We start from the raw sequence: 27926 nt of genomic DNA, 5'->3' as shown, positions 1-27926 counted from the left end.
ATGAATTCATTGTTGATTGTTAGGAAAAAGCCATCTGTTTCACGAATGTCCTTTTACAGAGGGAAATCTGCCAGTCTCACCTGGTCTGGTGTTCATGTGACACCAGACCCACAGCAGTCAAGTTGACTCTCAACTGCCCTCTGAGCAATAAATGCAGGCCTGGCAAGTGACTCCCTCATCCTGTGAATGAATTTTTAAAAAAGCAGAAAACTCACTCTGTGATTGGTTTCGTGACAATATGATTACCAAGGAATTAATCTGTCATTAAATGGTGTGAATTTCTTTTTGTTGTTTTACAGTTTTTAAAGTTGAGTGTGGCAGCTAAAAGGTTCCAGCATTTCATGGTGTTAATTCTCACCTTTTTAATAAAGTGATAGAAATAAATAACCATAACAAACTTTTAAACAGCAATGTTAGTGGCTCAAGGCTCTTATCCAATTTTTTTTTAATCTCTTGCCTTCTTTCTGTTTTCATTTATTTTCAGTTTTTTGCATAATATTTAAGCCTTTTTCAAAAAGAAACTAAATTTAATAGTGGAAACAGATAAATTATTAAACAGATAAAATGAAAAGGACTGGACAGTTATTGGTCAAAATATACAAAACTTATTATAAGATTTAGTTTCTTTAGGTTAAATAAACTTCCTTGGTATTTTGCAGCTGGAATGAATGGTTAAAATTACCTGTGAAATATCCAGATTTACCACGGAATGCTCAAGTTGCTCTCACAATCTGGGATGTTTATGGACCTGGAAAAGCTGTCCCGATTGGAGGAACTACTGTTAGTCTTTTTGGAAAATATGGGTAAGATGAACTGTCTGCTCATGTGACTTTAACACTTGTTTTAAACATAGGCTGAAACGGTTGGAGGCACTGAGTAGTGCATAGGCCCTGACAATATTCTTGCAATAGTACTGAAGATTTGTGCTTCAGAACTTGCTGCTCCCCTAGTCAAACTGTTCCAGTCCAGTTACATCACTAGCATCTACCTAAACAATGTTGAAAATTGCCCAGGTATGTCCCGTGCATAAAAAGCAAGACAAATCCAATCCGGCCAATTATCGCCCCTTCAGTCTAACTTATCGATCATCAGTAAAGTGATGGGAGGTGTGATCAACAGTGCTATCTACCAGCATCTGCTCAGCAATAACCTGCTCAGTGGTGCCCAGTCATCTCCTGCCCTTATTACAGCTTTGGTTCAAAATGGACAAATGAATTCCAGAGGTGAAGTGAGAGTGAGAGCACTTGATATCAAGGCTGCTTTTTACTGAGTGTGGCATCAGGGAGCCCTAGCAAAACTAGAATCAATTGGCATCAAGGGACATACTCTCCACTGGTTAGAGTCATACCTGATACTTAGGAAAACAGTCATGGTTAGTGGAGGTCAGTCATCTCAGTTCCAGGACATCTCTCAGGGTAGTGTCCTCGACTCAACCAACTTCAGCTGCTTCATTAATGATGTTCCCTCCAGCATAAGGTCAGAAATGAAGATTTTGCTGATGCTTCCATAAATGTTCAGCACCATTCACAAGCAGTTGCAGTCCAAGTTCAAATGCAACAAGATCTGGACAATATCTAGGCTTGGGCTGACAAGTGGCAAATAACATTTATGCAACACAAATGCTAAGCTATGACCATCACCAATAAGAGACAATCTAACCACCACCCTTTGATATTCAATGGTGTTAATGAATCCCTCACTATCAACATCCTGGGAGTTATCATTGATCAGAAACACAACTGGACTCGCCACATAAACATTGGCTACTACAGCACGTCAGAGGCTAGGATTACTGCGGTGAATTTCCTGACTTCCTGATATGCACTTCCTGACTCCTCACAGTCTGTTCACCATCTACAAGGTACAAGTCCAGAGTGTAATTGAAAACTCCCCACTTGCCCGGATGGGTGCAACCCAACTACACTCAAGAAGGTTAACACCATCCAGGACGGAGCAGCCTGCTTGATTGGCATCATAAACAAGCATTCAATCCCTCCATCACTCAGTAGCAGCAGTGTGTACTATCTACAAGATGCACTGCAGAAATTCACCAAAGATCCTCAGATACCACCTTCCAAACCCACAACCATTTCTATCTAGAAGCACAAGGGCAGCAGATATGTGGGAACACCATCACCTTCAAATTCCCTTCCAAGTCAGGATGGTGAGTGACTTGGAAATATATCGCCGTTCTTTCACTGTCACTGGTTCAAACTCTTGGAATTTCCACCATAATGGCATTGAGGGTTAACCTTCAGCAGGTGAACTGCAGTTCAATAAGGCAGCTCACCACCACCTTCTCAAGGGCAACTAGGGACAGGCAATAAATGCTGGCCCATTTTAATGAATAAATTTAAAAAAAAATCTCTGGCTCAATGACTCTGCAAAATTAGGTGAGATTTTTATGGCATGCATAAAATTTCAGCTACAAAACATATGATTAGAATAGAATAGAATCCCTACAGTATTGAAACAGGCCCAACAAGTCCACACTAACTCTCTGAAGAGTAACCCATCCAGACCCATTCCCCAACCCTACTACTCTACTTTTTACCCCTGACTAATGCACCTAACCTACACATTCCTGAACACTCCAGGGTAATTTAGCATGGCCAATTCACCTAACCTGCACATCTTTGGATTGTGGGAAGAAACTGGAGCACCCGGAGGAAACCCACGCAGACACGGGGAGAATGTGCAAACTCCACACAGACAGTCGCCTGAGGATGAAATTGAACCCGTGTTCCTGGTGCTGTGAGACAGCACTGCTAACCACTGAGCCACCATGCCTCCTTTAGTAGAGTAAAAAGCTTCAGATGTTTTTTATTTTGTTAAATGTGGAAATCAAAGCTTTAGAATTAACGAGGCATTTATCAGTATTCGGAATTGTAAATAGATTCATGTAAAAGTTGGCAACAGTGGAATTAATTGTACATGATACTTATAAACAAAATTTGGATACTTGGTTGGCTGTAAGGAAACTGTGGAGCAAGATCTCTCAAAACGCAGATTTGACGAGGAAGCAGCTTGTTATACAGAGAGCATTTTTGAGAAGGAACTGTGCCATCTAAAGCAAAGACGTGACTCAATATCATGTGAATTGTCATGTGAGTGACCTCCAGTGCCTCTGTCTAAATTTATCTCTGTTTACATATGTTGATATATAATTTATATATAGTTCAGACCTCCTTGCATTTTAACTGTTCAGTTGAGGATACCATTGATTGTTCTCTGGAACATTAATGTGTTTGAAAGTTTGGTAGTGATTTTTGCACCTTCAACAGTGAATGAAACATGCACTTTTGTTTGCCTTTACATTGACTATTGGTCTTTTCAGTTCTCCAATAAATATATGGATCGGGTTGTTGTTTTGAAGAAAACATTTTTTTTAAACTTCATTTCTTCAACTCAGTGAGTTAAGATTGAGTTTAATACAGCCTGCACGTGAGAATATTATTAGATAATGTTAAAACCTTGATGAAGAAATGATTTATCTCATCTTGAATAAAATGGGATCAAGTTAGTAAATGCATGGAGAGGTGTCAGCTGAATGTTGACAGTCCAAATGCACCTATAAAGAGCAATAGAGTTATAGAATTGTACAGCACGGAAACAGACCCTTAGGTTCAACTTGTCTATGCTGACCAGGTTTCCTAAATTAATCTAGTACCACTTGTCAGCAATTGGCCTATATCCCTCTAAACCTATCCTATTCATGTATCCATCTGAATGCATTTTAAATGGTATAATTGTACCAGCCTCCACCACTTTTTCTGGCAGCTCATTCTATACACACATCTCCCTCTGTGTGAAAAAGTTACCCCTTAGGTCCCTTTTTAAATCTTTTCCCTCTCACCTTAAACCTACGCCCTCTAGTTTTGGACTCCCCTATCCTGCGGAAAAGACCTTGGCTATTTATCCTATCCATGCCTCTGATGATATTATAACTGTCTATAAGGTGACCCCTCGGCTTCTGATGCTCCAGGGAAAACAGCTTCAGCCAATTCAGCCTCTTTCTCTAGCTCAAACTTGCCAAACCCTGGCAACATCTTGTAATTTCTTCTGAACCCTTTCAAATTTCACAACAATCTTGCAATAGTAGGGAGACCAGAATTGGATGCAGTATTCCAAAAGTGGCCTAACTAATGTCCTGTACAGCTGCTACATCACTTCCCAACTTCTATACTCAATTCACTGATCAATAAAGGCAAGTGTAACAAAAGCTGCCTTCTCTATACTATTTATGTATGACCCCACCTTCAAGGAACTGACTCCTAAGGACTCTTTGTTCGGCAACTCTCTTCAAGACTTTACCATTAATTGTGTAAGTCCTGCCATGATTTGCTTTGTCAAAATGCAACACCTCACATTTATGTAAAATAAATTCTATCTGCCAGTCCTTGGCCCATCAATCCATCGTATCAAGGTCCTGTTGATATCTGGGCTAACCTTCTTCACTTTTGACTATACCCATCAATTTTGGTGTCATCTACAAATTTATTAACCATTTCTCCTATATCTTTATCCATTACTTTTGTTGACAGAAGTTAGTGGACCCAGTACTGATCCTTGCAGCACACCGCTGGTCGCAATCCTCCAGTTCAAAAAGCAACTCTCCACCACCACCACCCTCTGTCTCCTAATGTCAAGCCAGTTTTGTATCCAAGTGGCTAGCTCTCCCTGGATTCCATGTGATCTAACCTTGCTAACCAGGCCATCTTATATGTAACCTTGTCGAACAAGAGTGAATTATTTTATTTTGAAGAATTTGTTGCATGTATTATAATTTTTTAATGATGCTTGGAGGCTCATGAAATACTTTGAAAATGAGGTCTTGTGTAATTATTGGATGGAAAAATAAAAGAATTTTATTTCTGGGATGACGGCCTTATTAGCCCTTGGGATCAGTACTGAGAACTCACTTTGTTCTTTGAGATATTTGGATGGACTATTTTGTGTGTTGATCTGGACTGGGGATGGTCCGGTGGATGTGGAATTGTGGTGGGTGCAATTCAGTTTTGAGAAATATTAGGTACGTTCGGGAATAATGATAAGTAAACATGAGTGGTGATATGTTTATCAAAAGTGGAGGTATAAGATGCTGAAAGGCCTCCGAGATGGTTTTGGGCCAGTACCTGTATGTGTTCTGATATTATCTAGCAATATAAGTACATCAATCTTTTTTTAAATGAATTCAGACAGAGAAGGTATTTACACAAATTAGATTCTAGGTTTTATACACCAGTTTGCACAAGTGATGAATCAATTAAATTCATATAAAGTTAGTTGGCCACCAGTTGTTGTAGTGCCAGTAGATTTTCTTTTCCACTGTGAATAGTGAACAGCACTACAGTCCCAGAGGGCCATTGGCTCTCATTAGAGAGGAGGTAGAGTTGACCTGAAGGTCACCAAGCCTCCACTAAGGCTGAGAAGGTGGGCCTTCTTGGTGCCTTCATCTGACAGAAACTGAGCTCATGCTGCTGGCGTCAATTAAACATAAGCAGGCCAGGCTGCAGATTTGGTTTTAAAATCAACTGAAGTTTATCATGCAAAAGAAAGCAAATTGAAACAAAACCGGCTGTCCATCTATCTATGTTTAGAACACAGTTTAAAATATTTCAAATGCCCAGCCAAACAAAATCCCATCTACTCCCCCAACACTATCACTTTACAGAGAATCAAAATCCAGAGAATTTTTCCTTCTGTATGAAATCTGTAGACTGAATTTCTTGCTCCTTTTCAGTTCCAGTTGTGTGTGCTGTGAAGTCTTTTTCTTTGACTGTCGCAGCTGAGATGTTAGACTTTTCAGCTTTTAATAACCAGTGCTGATTTCTAATCAAATAGTTACGGTCTGAAAGTTTCACAAACTGAAACCATTACACTGAGGCTATTTTATTTCCTTGGTGAAAACAATGATTGCAGATGCTGGAAACCAGATTCTGGATTAGTGGTGCTGGAAGAGCACAGCAGTTCAGGCAGCATCCAAGGAGCAGTATTTCCTTGACTGCTCTGAACAAACTCCTGAACACTTTGGTCCAACTAGTACCACTTGGTGCATTTGGCCCATATCCCTCCAAATCTTTCCTGTTCATGAACTTATCCAAATTTCTTTTAAATGTTGTAACTGTACCTGCATCCACCACTTCCTCTGGCAGTTCATTCCACACACGAACCAGTCTGTGTAAAAAAGAAAAGTTCCCCCTCATGTCCTTTCTAAAATGTTCTCCTGTCACCTTAAAACATACGTCTCGTTTTGAACTTCCCCCACCCTAGGGGAAAGACCCTTGCTATCTACCTTACCTCTGCCCCTCATAATTTTATAAACTTCTCTAAGGTCAACCTTCAACCTATGCTCCAGTGGAAAATGTTCCATCCTATTTTTATAACTTGAATCCTCCATTCCCAGCAGCATCTTGGTAAATGTTTTTTCTGAACCCTTTCCAATTTAATAAAATCAAGAAAAGACCTCACCAACATCCTATGCAGTCTCAACATGAACACCTGAGCAATGAGGGCAAGCATGGTAAACTCGATCTTAACCACCCTGTCGACCTCTGGCACTGACTCTATTAAGAGAAAATCTAACCATCACCCCTTGACAACAATAACATTACTTTATTTGAATCTCTCAGTATCCAACATCCCAAGATTATCATTAATCAGAAATTGAACTGAATCAGCCTAAATACTATAGAAACATAGAAAACTGGTGCAGGATGAGGACCTTCGAATCTGCACCACCATTTAATATGATCATAGCTGATCATGCAATTTCAATATCACATCCTGCTTTCTTTCCACACCTCTTGAATATATCTAACAAACTGGCCCCAACGGCTTTCTGTGGTAGAGACTTGCACAGGTTCACAACTTCCAAATTCCAGTGAATACAAGTCCAGTTGATCCAGTCTGTCTTCATATATCAGTCCTACCATCCTGGGAATCAGTCTGGCGAATCTTCGCTGGACTCCCTCAATACCAAGCATGTCCTTCCTCAGACTAGAAGATCAAAACTGCACACACAAGATGTGGCTCACCATGACCCTGTATAACTGCAACAATATATCACTTCAAGAGTAGGTTGAAAATTGGGCATTCTGTGGTGAGTGACTCTTTGCTAACACAGTCTGTCCAGCATGTACAGGGAATATATCAAATTTGTGATGGATTGCTCTCCCCTTTGCCTTTGAGTGCAATTCCAACATCTCTGAAGAAACTCAGCACCAAACAGGACAAAGCAACCTGCTTGACTGGCAACTCTATTAACACTTAAAAAATGTGTTGCTGGAAAAGTGCAGCAGGTCAGGCAGCATCAAAGGAGCAGGAGAATCGACGTTTCTGGCATAAGCCCTTCTGCAGTTCTCACTTTCTCCCAACTCTATTAACACTTTCAACATTCACTCCCTGAATCACTAATGTGCAGTAGCAATGTGTACTATCTAAAGATTCACTGCAACAACTCACCAAGTCTCCTTAGAACCTTCCAAACCTGAGACCTCTACCACCTAGAAGGATAAGGGCAGCAAATATTACATTCCCTACAGTGTGGAATCAGGCCTTTGGCCCAACAAGTCCACATTGACTCTCCGAAGAGTAACCCACCCAGACCCATTTCCCTCTGACTAACGCACCTAACCTGTGGGCAATTTAGCATGGCCAGTTCACCTGCCCTGCACATCTTTGGACAATGGGACGAAACTCTCCTCATGTCTGCGTGGATGTGTAAACTCCACACAGACAATTGCCTGAGGCTGGAATCGAACCTGGGACTCTGGTGCTCTGAGGCAGCAGTGCTAACCACTGAGCCACCGTGCCGCCCCCAAAATATGTCACCATCCGAACTTGGAACTGTATTGCTGTTGCTTCAATCTTGCTGGATCAAGTTCCTGGAACTCCCGTCCTAACAGCTTTGTACGTGTACCTACAAAACGTGAACTGCCACAAAAAAGCAGCTCCCCACTACCTCAAAGACAATTTAAGGATGATTAATAAAACAACAAAAAAAAATCATCTGACAGCTGTCCTCACTCAACATTTCCCTGTAAACTGCTCTCTATAAACTTTGTTGAAAGGAAAAGCTAGCAACTCCACATCCCATGAATGAATTTTAAAAAACAAAATGTGGAAAATTAGAGCAGATGTTAGAAGCTTTAAAAAAATTAATTTTTGACACAAATAATGATTAATTATTTCTGTCTGGGAGAATTGGTGAAGAATGTTCTGTATTATTTAAACACAACCCTGGTTAATCTTTTGATCAGGTGTTTGCAGAGAGCTTCGGTCTGGAAATTGTGTCTCTACTGCTTGTGATTTCATTGTTTTTCTATTCACTAAAGTTAATTTTGGGATCATCTCACTTTATTCTGTTCCAAAAATTATTATCTATGCTATGTGCAGAAAATAGCTAAATGGAATTCATAAAGTTTTCTCTTGATTCCATTTGTCGTATGTTATCAACTTCTGACTTTGAAGTTATTGAATTATTCAGGTTTCTTTATTATGGTTATTGAAATCATCATAGTTATTCTCTAACTTTTTGTTGCATTTATTGCTTATTTTGGCTATTGAATAGTTCTCCCTTCTTTTGTTTCATTTATGTTTGGTAACTCGGTCGTGTGACTGTTTTACTAAATGAGCCTCTCAGGATTCAGTAGATTTTCTCGTGACTCTCAATGGCTGTCTTTGAATTTAATCATCAGACATTGCTGTTTTGTTTAATGCTTGAATTATGTGCTATGGATGACCTAATTTAATTAAATTTGCCAGTAATGTGCTTCCTCTTGTGTTGTTAATTTTCAGCATGTTTCGACAAGGCATGCATGACTTGAAAGTTTGGCCCAATGTGGAAGCAGATGGGTCTGAGCCTACTAAGACAGCAGGCAGAACTAGCAGCAATGTATCCGAAGATCAAATGAGCCGTCTTGCAAAGGTAGGATTATCACACTCCTTTTAAAAAGTGCTGGTGTGACTTTCATAGGTAAAGAAGTAAACTATTATTAAAATAATTCTTATGTAACTGAGGAGCTGAAAGGCTTTTTTTATTTTATGTGATGCTTTCTCTTGCGCACTTAAATTTATTGGAAAGTCATTCTACTGGGTTAAATGCATATTGCAACCTTTGCTTGGCTGTTTGAAAATCACAAAGTTTCCTGTTTTATTAACTTTTTAGTCCTAATTGAAATAGACAACAACTGTGCCTATATCAATTATGAATGTCTGAAGCATTCCCAATAACTTTCATTAATGCTGGACCTCAGGATTTTACGCTTGTGAACTTTCAAAAGTCTGACTGTGTGGTTCACACTGCTGCCTCACTGTACCAGAGACCCAGGTTTGATTCCAGCCTTGGGTGACAGTCTGTGGAGTTTGCACATTCTCCCTGTGTCTGCATGAGCTTCTGTGGTTTTCTCCCTTAGTCCACAGATGTGCAGGTCAGGTAGATTGGCCATGGTAAATGTGGGGTTACAGAGATAGGGTGGCACTGGGTCGAATGCTCTTTGGAGCATCATTGTGGACTCTCAATGGGTCGGATGACATCTTTCTGCCCTGTAGGGAATCTATGATTCTTAAGATGGAGAACAATCAATGATGATTGTTAGTCAAATCTTCAAATTTACAGATGCTTAAGTAATTTGTATATAGTACCAAAGCAAGAGCAGGTGAAAATATGTTGTGCTTCATGCAAGAAAAACTGGAAAGCAAGTAAAACTGAATTAAGACTAGCAATAGGATTAAGAAAATTTTGGGCTTGCATTTTATCAAGAAATAAAGCTTTTTGAACAACACAGCAGGCACAGCTAGAGAAAGAAAGCATAATTTGCAATTTCTTTAAGATAATTGATGTTTTGACTCATGCTGAGGTCTGATCAGGTGCCAATTTTGCTTGTTGGGTATTGAAATAGAACATGGTTCTGCAAATGATGATCAAACTATGATTCAGGACTCTATGTAGTTAAGAGATTCTGGCACATAGTGACCTGCAGTTCTATGTACTGATTAGTTAATTTGTTGGAAGGGAAGGATCCTCTTGTTGGGATTAGGTATTCTAAAGTGAGATTTTTTCAGAAGGAGCCTGAGCTCTATTATAGTTTTTATCTGTGGAAAAATGGCTGGACTGTCCAGTATTTGCTCTCCACATACTTCAATGAACTCAATCTACATTATCTGTCTCTTTAGTTTCCTTTATGTGCTCCTCTTGCTGTTTGCAGTGGCTCTGTTCTTTATCACTTCCTTTCTAAGCTTGCATCTTCTCTTTCAAAACTGTTTGGTTCATCATTTTCATTCCTTGTAATCTTGGCTTGGCAGTTTTTTTTTGTCTTTTCATCTGGCTTTTATTTTCCCTGCTTTTTGCCCCTCCCCCTTCCCATTCAACCTCAGGAAGAGATTTGGGATGTTTGATATACTCATTTTAATATCACAGAACAAAATGCTTTTAAATTGGTTAGGTTACTGTTGAAATTTGCATACAATTCTGGTCTCCTTCCTATTGGAAAGATGTTGTGAAACTTGAAAGGGTTCAGAAAAGATTTACAAGGATGTTGTCAGGGTTGGAGGACTTGAGCTATAGGGAAATGTTGAACAGGCTGTTTTCCCTGGAGCATCGGAGGCTGAGGGGTGACCTTATAGAGGTTTATAAAATCATGAGGGGCATGGATAGGACAAATAGACAAAGTCTTTTCCTTGGGGTGGAGGAGCCCAGACTAGAGGGCATAGGTTTAAGGTGAGAGGGGAAAGATATAAAAGAGACCTAAGAGGCAACTTTTTCACACAGAGGGTGGTACGTGTATGGAATGAGCTGCCAGAGGAAGTGGTGGAGGCCAGTACAATTACAACATTTAAAAGGCATCTGGATGGATATATGAACAGGAAGGGTTTGGAGGGATGTGGGCCAGGTGCTGGCAGATGGGACTAGATTGGGTTGGGATATCTGGTCGGCATGGACTAGTTGGACCGAAGGGTCTGTTTCCATGCTGTACATCTCTATGACTATGATTCTATAAATTAAATTTCACTGACTGAATAAGAGAAAGGGAACAGGAGTAGGATTGAACCCCTCATTTATTAGGATCATGGCTGATCTGACACTCTTCACATATGCTTTCCTGTCCTTTCTCTTAACCATTGATTCCCCTACTGATCAAGAATCTACTTATCTCAGCCTAAGTATACAAAAGCTTCTGTCCCCACTGCTCTCTGTGGCAACGAGTACCAAACGCCCTCAACCGACTGAGAAGAAACACTTCCTCATCTTAGTCTTAACTTCAGAATTAAGGACATCAGTTTATGTGCTCTGGTCCTAGACTCAGTCATGAGGGAAAACATCCTCTCAGCATTTACTCTGTCGAGCCCCTTAAGACTCCTGTATGTCCCAATGAGGTCACCTCTCAGTTCTTCTAAATTCCAATGAATAGAGTCCAAGTCTGTTAACTTTTGCTCATGAAACAGTCCCTCCACACCAGGGATCATCCTAGTGAACCTTCTCTGAATGCCTCCCGTGAAATGATATCTTTTCTTCAATAAGGGGACCAAAACTGCTCACACTATCCCAAATATGGTCTCACCAGCACTTTGTACAATCGCACTAAGACTTCCCTACTCTTATACTCCAATCCCCTTGAAATAAGGGCCAATATTCCATTTGCTGCCTTGATTATCTGTAGCATCTGTGGGCTAGTGTTCTATGTTTTTGTGCAGAAGTACTACCAAGTACCTTTTTGTTCTGCAGCTTTCTGCGATTTTTCTTCATTTAAATAATATTCTGTTTCATTATTCTCCCATCCAGAACAAATAGCTTCCTGTTTCCCCACATTATGCTCCTCAAACTTATTGTCCACTTATTTAACGTATCGATATTTCTTTGTAAACCATTTGTTTTCCTCTCGTAATCTGTCTTTTTTGTGTCAACTACAAATTTTGGCTACAGTATATTTGCTTCCGTCATCCAAGTCATTAGTTTATATTGTAACCATTAACTTATATTGCAGCCCCAGTACTGTTCCCTATGGAACCCCACTGATCATGGGTCACCAACGTCTTACCCTTATTCGCTGTTTCCTGCTTATTAGCCAATCCCCTATCAATGTCGACATACTATGGTCAGCACTGGGCTGTTACATGTTTTGAATCAAGATTGAAATGGTGCTGAAAAAGCACAGCAGATCAGGCAGCATCCAAGGAGCAGGAAAATTGATGTTTCAAGCAAAAGCCCTTTATCATCTTTCCTGATGAAGGGTTTTGTCTGAAACGTCAATTTTCCAGCTCCTTGGATGCTGCCTGACCTGCTGTGCTTTTCCAGTATACTCTAATCTTGACTGTAATCTCCAGCATCAGCAGTCCTCACATTCACCCTGTTATATGTTTTGAGGTTCTTTGTCGAATGCCTTCTGGAAATCCAAGTGCAACATTTCCACTGGTTCCCCTCTGTTCACTCTGGTTAAGACTTATTTGAAAAACTCTAATAAATTAGTCAGACATTATTTCCCTTTCGTGAAGCCATGCTGATTCTGATTGATTACATTCTGATTTTCCAAATATTCTGCTATTCCTTAAAATTGATTTCAGTACTTTCCCAACAATAGATATTAGGCTAATTGACCTAGTTACTTGCTTTTTGCCTCCCTCCTGTTTTGAATATGGGAATCACATTGGCAGTTTTCTAATCCTTTGGCAGTACTTCAGAATCTAAGGATTTTTTTTGGAAAAATGTAACCAACAGGGAAGGAATGAAAAGATCATTGACACAGTTATGGTAGTTCATGTTGCAGATGTTGATGAGTTGTTTTTCTTTACAACGTTTTGATTCTTTGAGGGGACAAAAGTTGAATACACAATGATTCACAATTGTTCTTTCACTAGCTGAAAATTTCCCCTTTCAGTATCTCTGAAGGTGGTTTTTCCTTTTCCTTTCAACAGAGAGATGTTTACAGGGAAATTGAGAGTGTGAAATAGCTACTAGGAGATTTTCTGTTACTTTACCCCATAGGATAGAGAGAGAGAGATGTTTAGATGCTGTATTTTGGAATGCCAGATGCTTTGTTCAAACATACTTGCCAGGAACTAATCAAGATGTTACAATGCTGAGCATTCCTGAACACATGTAACTTGTCCTGATTGAGAAACTCAACAAAGCACGGTCTCGGGGCAAAACTGTCCAAAACACACGGCCGCAGAGCAGATGCATCTAACATTATCCCCCACTCCTTGAAAGAGACAACAATTGTGGATACAGCTCTCAATGAGTTCCAGTAACTCATTTTTAAAACTGCAACACCTTCTTTCATTGTTCCTTGTTTAAAATAGTACCTTTACTCGTTTTTTTAATGCACTGCTCAAAGAAGTGGTCTTTACACTTTTGTGGATGCCAGGGACAAAAGCACAACAAATTCCCTTGAATAATCTGGTTTGCTTCTTTTACGTGGGCCTATTTCGCAGACATACTTATTGGAGGCTAGCTGATTGAAGTGAACCCCAGTTTGTTTTTGTGTTTGCTAACCTACAAATTTACAGATAGCAACATTTCTCATGAATCTCAACCATGAGTAGTAAAAGTATCAGGGGTGAGCAATAAAGAAAAGGGCATCCGAGATCTGGAGTAAATGTTTCTTGAAATGAGGAAGCAGTGGTGAGCCCCAGCTATTGGTACTTGCTGCTGCTTTTCTTGATCTGTACTAATGACTTGTACTTTGCTGTTCAAGATACAGTTTCAGAATTTTCAGAACAAAATTAGAAAGAAAACTTGCCAATGTATTGAATTGTGAGAAAATTGGTAGACCTAAGGAAGACTATGTCTGGGAAATAGGTAGACCTGTTTCAGATGAAAGTAAAAACAATGACTGCAGATGCTGGAAACCAGATTCTGGATTAGTGGTGCTGGAAGAGCACAGCAGTTCAGGCAGCATCCGAGGAGCAGTAAGGGCTTTTGCCTGAAACGTCTATTTTACTGCTCCTGTTTCAGATGAAGTTTAAATGCAGCAAATGTGATGTGGTATATTTTTGGTTGGGCAGACGAGGCAATATAAAGCAAAATGGAGTGAAGGAACAAAGAGATCTGAGAACTCAGGATATGTACACCAGTTGGTGAAGGTGATTGGCAGTGTGGGAAAATGTGTAGAAAGGAACTTACAAGTAGAAATACAGAGTATATTGGCAAGGAAATCATGGTGAACCAGTGATTTCGCCTTAACTGGAGTCTTGTGTACAACACTACAGGTATGTTAAGTGTTTAGAGAGGGTGCCAAAAGAAGAATTGTTCTGCGAATGAACAACTTCAGTTATGATATGTTGATGAAACGTGGTAGTTATTCTTATAGAAGAGCAGATTAAAAGATTTGGTTCAAAGTATTCAAAATCTTGTTAGGTCTAAACTGAATATAACTATTGAACATGAGAGGACACTAATTAAAGGCAATTGCCAAAAGAACGAACAGTGATGAGGGCAATGTATTTCTATACAGCAAATAATTGGATTCTGGAATGCACTGCTTGAGACTGTGGTAAAAGCAGATACATTTAGGATTTTCAAAATAGACTTGGGGGATGGGAAATAACTTGCAGGGCTATGGTAAAGTGGCTTCAGATGAGTTACTTTTGCATGGAGCTGTCAAGGACATGATGACTGAATTATAACCGCCCATGCTATATCTCAACTATTCTATGACATTTGGCAGCAATTGAAAGGAGACAGGATGTTCTGAAAGCCCAGACTCTTCTATAGTGCAATTGTTCTTGAAACTCTCCTGTTGCTAGGAACATTCTCACAAGGCATTTAATGCACATACTGTCTGCAGAAGAAATTTGTATTTAATTATTTTGATTAAAACTGAATCTGTTTCCTGATAGATTATAATTAGTTAGATAATTGTAATCTTTAACATCTCATTATTGCATAAGATGGTCTGGATTTAGATTAGTGCTTGGGTAATTGGTTGAAATACTAATCATTCAGTCCAAAAATTGAGCATCAATTGGAATATGTTACTTCTGAAAGTAACAGATGAATTTAAATGACTGTTTGAGTAGTATCTTGTTCATCATTGTAATGGTTGGCTATTTCTCCCATTGTCAAAAAGAGTGGTGCTGGAAAATCGCAGCTGGTCAAGCTGAGTTTTTCCAGCACCACGCTTTTCAACTCTGATCCCCAGCATCTGCAGTCCTCACTTTCTCCTTATTTCTCCCATTGATTGTCCTCAACCTAAAATTTTATTAACACCTGAACAGGTTCATTCAAATATGCTGAAATATGATGCCCTTCGCACGCATTCACATAATTATTACAACACAGAAGGAGACTGTTTGGCCTTTTGTGTTTTTAGCAGCTCTGCAAATGAGCATTTCACTTAGTGCCTTCTCGCATATTTCTGCAAATTATTCACTTTTTAATGTAATCGATTGCTCATCACTAATTCAGGTCTAAGCATTTAGATATCGATTAGTGATCACAAGTAGTTTCATCAGCGGGAATTGGCTATAATATTATTGTGGATGTTGTTTGCATAACGTGAACTTTCTACTGAACAGGATGTAGTAGTTTTTCTTTAGCGATTTTCTACAGCACAATTTTCTATAACTGTTTTCCATCATGTGATTTTCTATAATGCAAAGTTGCAGAGGAACACAACTGCTGCGTTATAGCAGAATGACCTGTACAAGCTCTGTTGACTGGTGTGAGAAAGACCTGAAGGGAAATGAACAGCTTCTTCATTTAAACAGGTCTATAGTGAAGCAGGAACTGGACAAGAGACTGAGGTTATAGGTCTTGCATGCTGAAAGACTATTTAGACTGAAAATCTGCTGAATTTAAATAAACTGGTTTCAATATATTCAGAAGAAGTAGCACCAAGATGGAAAGGTGGTGGCAGCTATCTTGGATCTGCAGGGTAATTAAGGTGGGGGAGAGAAGGTATGCTTGCATAAAGTATCAGTCGAAAGAGGCTGACAAATTATTCCTGAATTTAGAATAACTGTCTGCACTATGCAACATAAGAACACGAATAAGTTATGATATATAATTATAACTTGCTGTATTTTGATGCTCTATTGTTTGGGCACGATCCTTTCGAAACAAATTTGCTAGAATGATAATAGGAATAAAGGTTTTTAATTGTAAGAGGAGACTCTTTCATAGAGTTTCTGGATAGGAGAAGGAGCAGACTGAGCAAGGAAAAGAGGATGGTTTTAGTTTTGGGGATTTTATCTACAATTAGAAGGATAAATTGCTTTTCATTTGATCATATTGGAGAGTCCATGCTATTCTGTTTCCTCCCAGGTGTAAACGTGTAGGGAATAATGAAGTGAACTCTGGAGATGGAAGGCAAACATTCATATTTCCCACGCCATCGGAAAGAACAAATTCAAAGGAATGGATTAAGCTGCAAAATCCGACTACTTCGACTGGAAAATTTAATAATCCCTATTGAGGCCCTTCCCCCTTAACTTTTTCCATAAGTTTCAGCACAACTGAATGTTCCCCTCCCCCAACTATTTAGTTTGAAGCCCTGTCCACTGCCCAAGTTGTACAATTTGTTAGAACTTTGGTCCCTGCGTGAGTCAGGTGGAGACCATCCCTTGGGAATAGTAGTTCCCTTGAGATGGGACAATGTAGGAAGTGAATGGTGTCTGTTTGTAGTGCCTTCTGAAATAAAGCCTGGAAAGAAAATTTAGACAACTGTTCCAGTCCCCATAATTTTTATGGGATTGTCATCAAAGCCCAGTTTGTTCACCACCTTTAGGGAGTCATCTTGCCCGATCTAATGTGACTCCATTTTGAGATCTGATATTGGTTCTGAGAAAGGGTCAGTGGACCCAAAATGTTAACTCTGGTTTCTCTCCACAGATGCTGCCAGATCTGCTGAGATTTTCCAGCAATTTCTGTATTTGTTTCTGATATTATCATGGTTGCTTCATGCTACCTAAGCTTGGCATGGATTGTTGCTACCTTTCAGAAAATGAAGATAAACAATAATGTTAGCACTGCTCATGCCCATGACCTAAACATAATTTTAAAAAATCAACTGTGGCACATAGTCCATCGCAAACCTGACCCTCAGCAAACAACCTTAAAAGGGCAAGACACATCAGTCCTCCTTGTAATTGGCATATAGATCTCACTTCATTCTGTTTAAATTTTGAACTGACAGTTTGGAAAGAATTGTTCTTTCTTTGACAGTGCATGTTGTTGGTGAAATGGCCAATTTTTCTAAAATAGGAACACTAAGCCTGTTTGTATTAACAGCTTGAGATTTGTATATGTTAATAAGAATATGGATTTAATCTTTCCAGAAAGTTGCTAATTTTTCATAAGATGCATCTATGGACATGAAAAGTGGAGGGGGGTGGAAGAGTCTTTTTGGGCTGTCATACGTTTATTTTCTACACCCTGCTATCAATAAGCACTTAGACCCAACTAGGTATGAATGTCTTCTGGAAGCAGAAATAATTTTATTAATTAAAAGTGTGCTGTAAACTAGTTTGCTTTTGTTGTCATGTTAAGCAGGAATCAGCCCCCTATTACGAAGTCCAGCCCAGTTTTAAATTATTCACTAATTTAGATGTGGGGATAGACATTAATAGGATTATTGTGCAAAAGCTGGATACAATGCATGCAAACTGAAAGATCTACATTCCATTTAATTAAATGGGTCTCCATCTGTTACAGAGACCTATAATGTAAGGTCTCTAGGAGGCTATTTTCTCATTGCAATGTTTCTTTTCTTATACTTGGTCACCATAATGAAAAGTATTAAATAATAAAGGAGGGGGCAGGCATGTTTGTTCAGGAATATCCTTTACTCTTCTGTCAGCTCACCTGCCTAACTTTTCAGAAAATAATGGCAATTGGCTTTTGGGTTTCAAAAGCCATCCAAAGTACATATATTATTATGAGTCCCATTGCTCTGAGTTTGATGCAGTTAGTGCACAACAATAATTTACAGTTTATTTAACACCTTTTTAATGCAACAAAATGCTCAAGATACTTAATACTACTCTATCCAACTAATGGTGAGCACACTAACAATTGCTAGTGCACATTTCCTTTCATTTCAGGCTCTAACTCATGCATCTCGAACTGTTGTTAGCATTCATGGTCCGACACAACTGCATTGAGATTATTATCTTGCTCATATCAATATTCATAAGAGCAACTGCCTATGTAAACTTGCCACACTGTAATTACATGTTTCTGATGGTCATAGAAGCTTTTAGTTGAAAAAGTTAACTGTGAATTTACTTCAACCTCAGTTGTTTTAAAATTAATGTTACCTGCTGTTGATGTTGGGAGGAAGCTAAATTTGCTGTCTTAAATTACTTAGCACGAGAAATTAACAGATTGCATAGTGCAAACAGGTTAAGAGTCAATACAAGGCACAATTAAGGCAGTAAGGTACGTTGACTCTGCAGACTATCTCATGCAGAGTCCAGATTCCAAAACAAATCTGATACTATGTCACTGTCTCCCCTTGTTATTTGAAATAAATAATTTGCTTATTGCATTATTATTTGTAAATCCTGGCACATTTGTTCTAACGGTCAGTTAAAACATGTTCCCACTATCACCAAGTCTTCCTGTTTTCACCTCTTGACTCTGTCTCTGCCTCAACATATCTGCAGAAACCATTATTCATGACTTTATTATCTGCAGACTAAATTATTCATTCCTGGGCTGGCATTCCATAGTTTAATTGTTGTAAACTTAATGTCATCCAAACCATGCTCTAACTTGGATCAAGTACCAATAACTCTTCTGCTTGTTAATGTACATTTGCACGGTTTTAAAATTCTGCTTATTTTTCAATCACTCTGTGATTACTAAAAATTCTGTTGTCCATCGTGAATTAATATGTAGTCGATTTGGTCATTTCTGGTTTCTGATTAACTATTTTGGATTACTTTAAATCACCAATTAAATAAACATCCCTAGATTTTTGTCAAGTTAATTTTGTTTTTTTCCTTAAAGCTCACCAAAGCGCATCGTCAAGGTCACATGGTGAAGGTTGATTGGTTGGATCGACTTACTTTTAGAGAGATAGAGATGATAAATGAGGTAAGCTGGATTTGTTGGAGCAGTATCTTATTAATATATATTGATATGTGCTTTGAATTTTTTTTTTATTCTTTGGATATATTTTCTGGTGTATATTTGAGTCCGAATTCCCGTGTCTTATTTGATTAACTTGAAATAAAAGCTTTGTAATATCACTTCAGTGAAGACTTTCATTTTGATAAAGGCAAAATGTTTATTAATTCACATCTTTCTCTTTGTTGCAGAGTGAAAAAAGAAGCTCTAATTTTATGTATCTTATGGTTGAATTTCCACGTGTTAAATCTGAAGACAAAGAATACAGTATTGTTTATTATGAAAAGGTTTGTTAATGGTTTTCGTTATATCTTGGATATTAATTATTTGTTCTTGTATATAAATACTCATTTTTTCTACAGTTATTTACATAGGATTGTGGAATAATTGTTCTTTGTTTTATTTCTTTAAGTTTGCCAAACTTTGATGTAAATTTGCATGACAGATATTGTTGGTTGCTCCAAGTGCATGCACAAAAAAAATTTGTTTCTCTTGAGTAGTATTATTTTACTAAACCTTGGCTTATTACATTTTTAGTTCTAATAGGAGGCACAGAGATTTAGTGCTTTCATTTATTTGCACTTTGGTGATGGTCCCTGCAAATGTGCCATATTGTCAAAACTTGAACTGTGAAAAGTACTTAACTGATAAATGTTTGGTGCATGAAATAGTTGCAATGCAATGCTAGAACTTCATTATAATCTGGGACCTAAAATGTGTAAATTATGTTTCATTGATATATTTTAAATTGATATATAATTTCAGTTAATCAATTTATTGCCTAAGAAATCAACTGTACTTTCTGTTTCAAGCCAATGTGTTGTGTCTTTTGTGGATACCTTTGACATTCAGATGAATCTGAAAAATGCTCAATTTTTGACCATTTCTATTGACACTTCTTAGACTAATTGCTTTTTTCCCCCTCCAAATGCATTTTTAATTAGGATGGTGATGAATCATCTCCAAATCTAATAAGCTCAGAGATTGTCAAAGTGCCAGACCCTCAGATGTCAATGGTATGTATAACTTCACAATACACTGTTCCTATTAAAAAATGTTTTGTTTTCTTCAACAAAATATTTAAGGGTTTTCAATTTGGTACACCTTACTGTGAACATTGAACAGACATGAGGCTGCTTGACAAATGCAAAATTTGCTAAAGTTGCACCCATTGATTAGTATATTTAAAAATCAATTTTAAAAAATACTTCTGTCAACAGTTTGCGCAATATTTTGGGCTATGACTGAAATTGTATTTGGAACATTCCTTCTATGTCTAGAAGCACAATTTTAACATTCTTTGGATGCATACAAACAAGGAACAAGAATCAACCACATGGCCCTTCAGGCCTGTTCGCCATTGAATAAGATGACAGCTGATCTGATTCTAATCTCTACATTTGCCCACAATATTTAGTCTCCTTGGTAATCAAAAATCTATCCACCACTGCCATGCAAAAAAAAAATTCTGCATCAACTGCCTTTGAACAAGGGAATTCCAAAGTGTCTCAATCCTCGGAGAAAGAAATGTTATCTAATCTCTGTTTTAAATGGGTGGTCCGTTGTTTTTAAACTATGACCCTATTCTCCCACAGGAGGAAATATGCTTTCAGCATTCGCCTGTTCAAGTACCCTCAGGATTGTATATGTTTCAATTAAATCATCTCTGACGCTTCTGAACTCCATATGATGCAGGCCTAGCCTGTCTAGCTTTTCCTGACAACAGCTAGCTGTACGCCTACCACCAATTTTCCCAAAATGAGCTCTCTCTCTGATTTGGATAATTCATGTCCATAATTCAGTATTACTTGAGCTGAAATTTCCTTCTGTCAAATGTTTGGAAACCTGAAGCCACAGTCTTTGCGTCTCCATTGCAAACCATGCACTCCCTGAACACCAGCTTTGGCTGAACCAGAATAATTATTGCCATAGCATCATATTTGACCCTGAGCTAAACATCTGACCCCCAAATCATCTCTGCCAAGACCATCTTTATTTGCCTCTATGACATCAGCCTCTCTGCCCTGCTTTAGCTCAACTGCTGCTGCAAATCTCATCTATGATTTTGGTACTCTTAGACTGAACTATTCCTGCTTCCAACTGTAAAGTTGAACTCCTTCGGAACTCCATTCAACTAGCCTTACTCACATCAAGTATCATTTAATCATTTAATCAATACTCCTCAGTTGACTTCCTTACATTGGTTCCTGGTTTGTAACTGGCTTTGTATCTTTGGAAAATATAATCCCTGTTTTCAAATGTTTTCCTATCTCTGGCAATCTAGCTTTCTTTCATTCTTCTATAAGCAGCCATCCCTCAGCTGTTTTTGTCTTAAGCTTTGAAATGTCTTCCTAATCTTTTCTATTTCCTGCTCTTCCATTCTCTCTCCTTAAAATCTAATCTGTGATTAAACTTTGAACGAATTAGGAAGATATCAGGTGAGGTAATTCAGTGTCACTTATACTGAGATAATTGCTCCCATGCAGCATCTTTGGAATTTTATGTTGAGCACTGTGTGGATACAGCTTGTGGAGTTGGTTGACTGAAATTTGTACTGGAATACAACAAATAACAAGGAGGATAGAGCAGATGAATGCATGGCTGAGGAGCTGGTGTATGGGAGAATGATTCATGTTTTTGGATCATCGGAATCTCTTCTGGGGTAGAAGTGACCTGAGATTTGCGAGAACTGCTCGGGAGGATTTAAACTAGTAAGGTGGGGTTTGTGGGACCCAGGGTGATAGTGAGAAAAGAGATCAGTCTGAGACTGGTACAGCTGAAAAAAGAAGTGAGTCAAACAGTCAGGGCATGCAGGAACAAAACAAATAACAAGGTAGGACGGATAAATTAAACTGCATTTATTTCAATACAAGAGGCCTAACAAGGAAGGCACCTTCTCTAATAGGTACATCCACATACTAAATCAGAAATTTTTCTTGTACACACTTAACAAATTCCACTCTATCTAAACACTTAACATTATGGCGGTCCCAGTCTATGTCTGGAAAGTTAAAATCCCCTATCAACCACCCTATTATTCTTACAGATAACTGAAGTCTCCTTACAAATGTTCCAGAATGCAAATTCTACAGGAAGGATAGAAAGGGAGGCAAGAGAGGAGGGGGAGTGGTGTTTTTGATAAGGGATAGCGTTACAGCTGTCCTTCAGGAGGATATTCAGGAGGTTGTTGGGTAGACCTGAGAAATCAGAAAGGGATGATCACCTTATTGGGATTGTATTATAGACCCCCTAATAGTCAGAGGGAAATTGAGAAGCACATTTGTAAGGAGATTTCAGTTATCTGTAAGAATAATAGGGTGGTTGATAGGGGATTTTAACTTTCCAGACATAGACTGGGACCGCCATAATGTTAAGTGTTTAGATAGAGTGGAATTTGTTAAGTGTGTACAAGAAAAATTTCTGATTTAGTATGTGGATGTACCTATTAGACAAGGTGCAAAACTTGACCTACTCTTAGGACACAAAGCAAGCGTCAATGGGGGAGCACTTTTTGGGACCAGTGACCATAATTCTATTAATTTTAAACTAGTGATGGAAAAGGGATAGACCAGATCTAAAATTGAAGCTCTAAACTGGAAGAAGGCTAATTTTGATGGTACTAGGCAAGAGCTTTCAAAAGCTGATTGGGGGCAGGTAAAGGGATGGCTGGAAAACGGGAAGCCTTCAGAAATGAGATAATGAGAGTCCAGAGACCGTATCCTCCTGTTCGGGTGAAAGGAAAGGCTGGCAGGTGTAGGGAATGCTGGATGACTAAAGAAATTGAGGGTTTGGTTAAGAAAAAGAAGGAAGCATATGTCAAGTATAGACAAGATACATGGAGTGATTCCTTAGAATACTTTAAAGACAATAAGAGTATACTTAAGAGGGAAATCAGGAGGGTAAAAAGGGGACATGTGATAGCTTTAGCAAATAGGATTAAGGAGAATCCAAGGCTTTTTACAAATACATTAAGGACAAAAGCGTAACTAGGGAGAGAATAGGGCCATTCAAATATCAGCAAGGCTGCCTTTGTGTGGAGCTGCACGAGATGGGGGAGGTACTAAATGAGCATTTTGCATCCATGTTTGCTGTGGAGAATAACATGAAAGACATAGAATGTAGGGAAATAGATGGTGACATCTTGAAAAATGTCCATATTATAGAGGAGGAAGTGCTGGATATCTTGAAACGTATAAAGGTGGATAAATCCCCAGGACCTGATCAGGTGTACTCTAGAATCTGTGGGAAGTTCGGGAAGTGATTGCTGGGCCTCTTGCTGAGATATTTGTGTCATCGATAGTCACAGGTGAGGTGTCGGAAGACTGGAGGTTGGCTCACATGGTGTCACTATTTAAGAAAGTTGATAAGGACAAGCCAGGGAACGGTGAGCCTGTCTTCGGTAGTCTTAGAGATCTACAGCAAGGAAACAGACCCTTTGGTCCAACTCATCCATGCCGACCAGATATCCCAATCTAGTCCCACCTGCCAGCACCTGGCCCATATCCCTCCAAACTCTTCCTTTTCGGGTGGTAGGCAGCAAAGGGAAATGGTCAACCGGTGTCTTTGTGACTGGAACGCTGTTTACAATGGTGGGCAAGTTGTTGGAAGGAATCCCAAGGGACAGGATTTCCACTTAGTTGGAAAGACAAGGACTGATTAGGTATAGTCAATATGGCTTTGTGCGTGGGAAATCATGTCTCACAAACTTCTTTGAATTTTTTGAAGAAGTAATGAAGAAGATTGATAATGGCAAAGCTGTGGACATGATCTATTTGGATTTCAGTAAGGCATTCAACAAGGTTCCCCATGGAAGACTGGTTAGCCAGGTTAGATTTCATGGAATACAGGGAGAACTAGCCATTTGGATACAGAACTTGCTCAAAGGTAGAAAACAGAGGGTGGTGGCGGAGAGTTGTTTTTCAGACTGGATGCCTGTGACCAGTGGAATGCCACAAGGATCGGTGCTAGGTCCACTACTTTTCGTCACTTATATAAATGATTTTGATGTGAACATTGTAGGTATTGTTAGTAATTTTGCAGACAATTCCAAAATTGGAGGTGTCATGGATGGTGAAGGTGGTTACCTCAGATTACAATGGGTTCTTGATCAAATGGGCCTATAGGCTGAGGAATGGCAGATGGAATTTAATTTAGGTAAATGTGAGGTGTTGCATTTTGGGAAAGCAACTCTTAGCAGGACTTGTACACTTAATGGTAAAGTCCTAGGGAGTGTTGCTGAACAAAGAGACCTTGGAGTGCAGGTTTGTAGCTCCTTGAAAGTGGAGTTGCAGGTAGATAGGATTGTGAAGAAGGCGTTTGGTATGCTTTCCTTTATTGGTCAGAGCATTGAGTATTGGAGTTGGGAGATCATGTTGTGGCTATACCTACAGGACGTTGGTCAGGCCATTTTTGGAAAGCTGCATGCAATTCTGGTCTCCTTCCTATCAGGAGAATGTTGTGAAACTTGAAAGGGTTCAGGAAAGATTTACAAAGATGTTGCCAGGGTTGGAGGATTTGAGCTATAGGGAGAGGTTGAATAGACTGGGGCTGTTTTCCCTGTAGTGTTGGAGGGTGCGGGGTTCATAAAATCATGAGGGGTATGGATAGGATAAATAGACAAAGTCTTTTCTCTGCGGTGGGGGAGTCCAGAACTAGAGGGCAGAGGTTTAGGATGAGAGGGGAAAGATATGAAAGTGACCTAAGGGGCAACTGTTTCATGCAGAGGGTGGTACGTGTGTTGAATGAGCTGCTAGAGGAAGTGGTGGAGGCTGGTACAATTGCAATATTTAAAAGGCATCTGGATGGGTATATGAATAGGAACGGTTTGGAGGGACATGGGTCGGGATCTTGCAAGTGGGATTAGATTAGGTTGCGATATCTGGTTGGCATGAATGAGTTGGACCGAAGGGTCTGGTTCTGTGCTGTACATCTCTATGATTCTGTGACTCTAAATTGATGTTGTAAGAACAAAATTTAATGAGTTATCGCTTGAGCTGCTACCAACATAATTAACAACTAGATATGGACTTTCTGAAATCAACTTGCAGTCTAGGAATATTTCCCTCTATTTGGTGATATTCTATATTAAAAGCAAAATGCTATGGATGCTCAACTTCTTAAACAAATGCACAAGATGTGAGGAGAAAAGGCGTAGAGTCATAGTCATACTAGACTTGAAACATGAACTTTGTTTCTCTCTCCACAAATGCTGCTAGATCTGCTGAATTTCTGCAGTATTTATTGTTTGTTAGGGATTTTCCATGTTGCTGATTGTATTGAAGTGAACTTTGTTATGCATTGTGATGGAATCTGGAACATGCAAATTAGAAACAGCATTGGGTCATTCATCCCTTGAACCTATGCTACCATTTGATATGATTATGGATGATCTGATTGTGGTCTTTATTTTACTTTCCTATCACGTTAGCCTCTGACTCGTTTAGCAATCAAAAATATAATTAACAGCCTTAACGTTGTTCAATGACCCTATCTTCACTGCTTTCTGGAGAAGAGTGTTTCATATGCTAACAACCACAGAGAAAGTAATTTTCATCACTGGTTTAATTGGGACCCTTAATATCCCTAGTTCACACCTCAATCGGGAAATACATCTTACCAGTAGCAAAACTATCTCATCTGTTTAGGATGGAATATATTTCAATGAGGTCACCTCTCATTCTTCTAGTATTCAATGTTTGCAGGCCCAACATTTCCAACCTTTGCTCATATGATTGCTGTTAGTTAAGCCATCTTCCATTCATGTTAATAACTTACCACCCACACCACAATCTCTTATTTTGTGTTTTATCTTTTTTAACTGATATTATAACATGCCTTATTGGAAATAGAGTACAGCATGTCCACAGTTCCCCTTTACTCTCAAAGCTTGAATCCTTGTTAAGGGAAGCTGAGAAAACAAACTTACCTTTGCGGTGAATGAGGCTTAAAACCAAGATCTCTGGCATGTTCAATCTAGTTGAACGATATAAAATGTCACAGGGCTCTCCGATCCCAGTAGAATTGATGAATCCCAGTGATGTGGTGCAGGGAAACTGATGAGGATAAGTTCTAGAAATTGAAAATAAACAAATACACAGCTGCTGCTATTTCTGTCACTTGAAAATCCTGCTTTGTGGCTATTCACCATATAGACAGAGTTGAGGTCCTGCAAATATGTGCCATTTCTGGTGAATGCTATACCCATGGAATTATGGTTCTTTACCTCTGTTGCCTTGGGATTAGACTACAATTTAGAATTTCAGTTCCTCTATTTCTTCTTGACGAAAAGCAGGGTGATTTGAGTTTGATGACTTGTGTGCTGAATAGACTGCTGAACCAATTTGTAAGTTCTGTCATAGTTTTATCAGCCATTTAATGCGTAAATATGGTTTATAATTAACTGCAATTTAACTGTTAATTGATGTTTAACCTTATTTGAATTTGGGTTTTGGAGATTAGGAGGTTAGCTAAGGTAAAAGTCAGCATTTGCTTTGTTTGATTGTGATCATTTTATTGTTTTAATCCTTGGAATCTGGTGGCTTCATTCTTTTAGGTAGGGTTTCAGATTTCTTAGAAAATGTTACTAGTCTTGTCTGGTATCAAGTTTGCAGTTGGTCTTGCTGGCAGAGGAGTACTTGCAGATGACAGATTTTTCATTATCCTGTGTTAATGTATCTCTATTTGACTAACATATAGCTCATATAAAATGATAACTTTAAATACATTAATTTAAGGAAATCCAATTGGTTTGTATAAATCAGGAACCTGAGTAACTTTTATTTTAAATTATAGGAGAATTTAGTAGAAAGCAAGCATCATAAACTTGCTCGAAGCTTGAGAAGTGGACCTTCGGATCATGACCTGAAGCCAAATGCTGCTACCCGTGACCAGCTTAATGTAAGTAGAAATTCTCAAAACATTTTCTGAAAAATGCATCAAAAAATATTGAACATTTGACTTTTGAATAGTCTTGTAACTTAAATTATATTTACTAGATCTTTAATTCCATTCATAAATCCATTTTAGTTCCGTAACAAATTACCTTTAAAATTGCTTCCGACTGCATACGTTTGAGTTATAATTAAGTCTAGGATTTGGAGCTCAAACAGCAATAAATGTATCTGAGAAGCAGACAAATAGGGAATGGGTAACTCCCGGGAAATCCAAAAGAAAAACAGACATATACTGAGGTGCTTGCTAAACCAGTTTTCCATTCTGGATATTGGTGAGGGCAATTGATCCTTGAAAGAGTACAGTAAGAGCTGGGGCTGTGGCAGCACAGGTAGCCCAAATGTACAGAAGAGAAGAAAATGACCAGGGCAGATGAAGGATCCTTCAGTTAGGTGTGTCTGTGGTCACCTCTGCTAAGGTCAGGGATGTCACAGGATGGCTGCAAGATATTCTTCTGGGCAGGGCGAACCATCCGAGGTTGTAGTCATACTGCTGACATGGTTTGGACAGGGGATGTAGTCCTGCAATTATAACTTAGGGATCTAATTTAGGGGAAGAAAAATAATAAACCAAACCTCTAAAGTAGCAATTTCTGGATTGTTCCCAGTGCCATGTGCAAGTGAGTACAGAAATGGGAAGAAAAACCAGGTGAATGCATGATTGGAAAGATAGTGCAGTCGAGAAGCCTTACTGGGACACTGGTACTGGCTCTGGAGGAATTAGCATCCGTGCAAATTGGACAGATTGCATCTGAACCAAGCCAGAACTGAATTCCTTGCAGGATGTTGAGCTAGAATTATCAGGAAGAGGTTAAACTAATTCAGTAGGGATGTGCAAACCAGGAAAGAATATTAGAAAGTAATATCAGAGTGCACGAAATGCTGCGTGAGGCAGATAGCATTAA

The 27926-nt window shown here is 38.9% G+C and overlaps 1 protein-coding gene across 1 annotated transcript in view; it reads left to right on the top strand.

Moving 5' to 3' along the window:
* pik3c3 (phosphatidylinositol 3-kinase, catalytic subunit type 3) overlaps positions 1-27926 on the top strand; it is a 123782-nt gene that overhangs the window by 19903 nt on the left and 75953 nt on the right. Inside the window, exons 3-8 of the mRNA XM_072571945.1 lie at positions 660-803; positions 8800-8929; positions 18953-19039; positions 19264-19359; positions 20017-20088; positions 26864-26968. Coding sequence (XP_072428046.1) covers positions 660-803; positions 8800-8929; positions 18953-19039; positions 19264-19359; positions 20017-20088; positions 26864-26968 — 634 coding nt within the window. The remainder of the gene's footprint in view (positions 1-659; positions 804-8799; positions 8930-18952; positions 19040-19263; positions 19360-20016; positions 20089-26863; positions 26969-27926) is intronic.

Source organism: Chiloscyllium punctatum, chromosome 1, assembly GCF_047496795.1.
Source record: "Chiloscyllium punctatum isolate Juve2018m chromosome 1, sChiPun1.3, whole genome shotgun sequence".
Lineage (NCBI taxonomy): Eukaryota > Metazoa > Chordata > Chondrichthyes > Orectolobiformes > Hemiscylliidae > Chiloscyllium > Chiloscyllium punctatum.
This window is presented reverse-complemented; position numbering and strand designations above follow the sequence as displayed.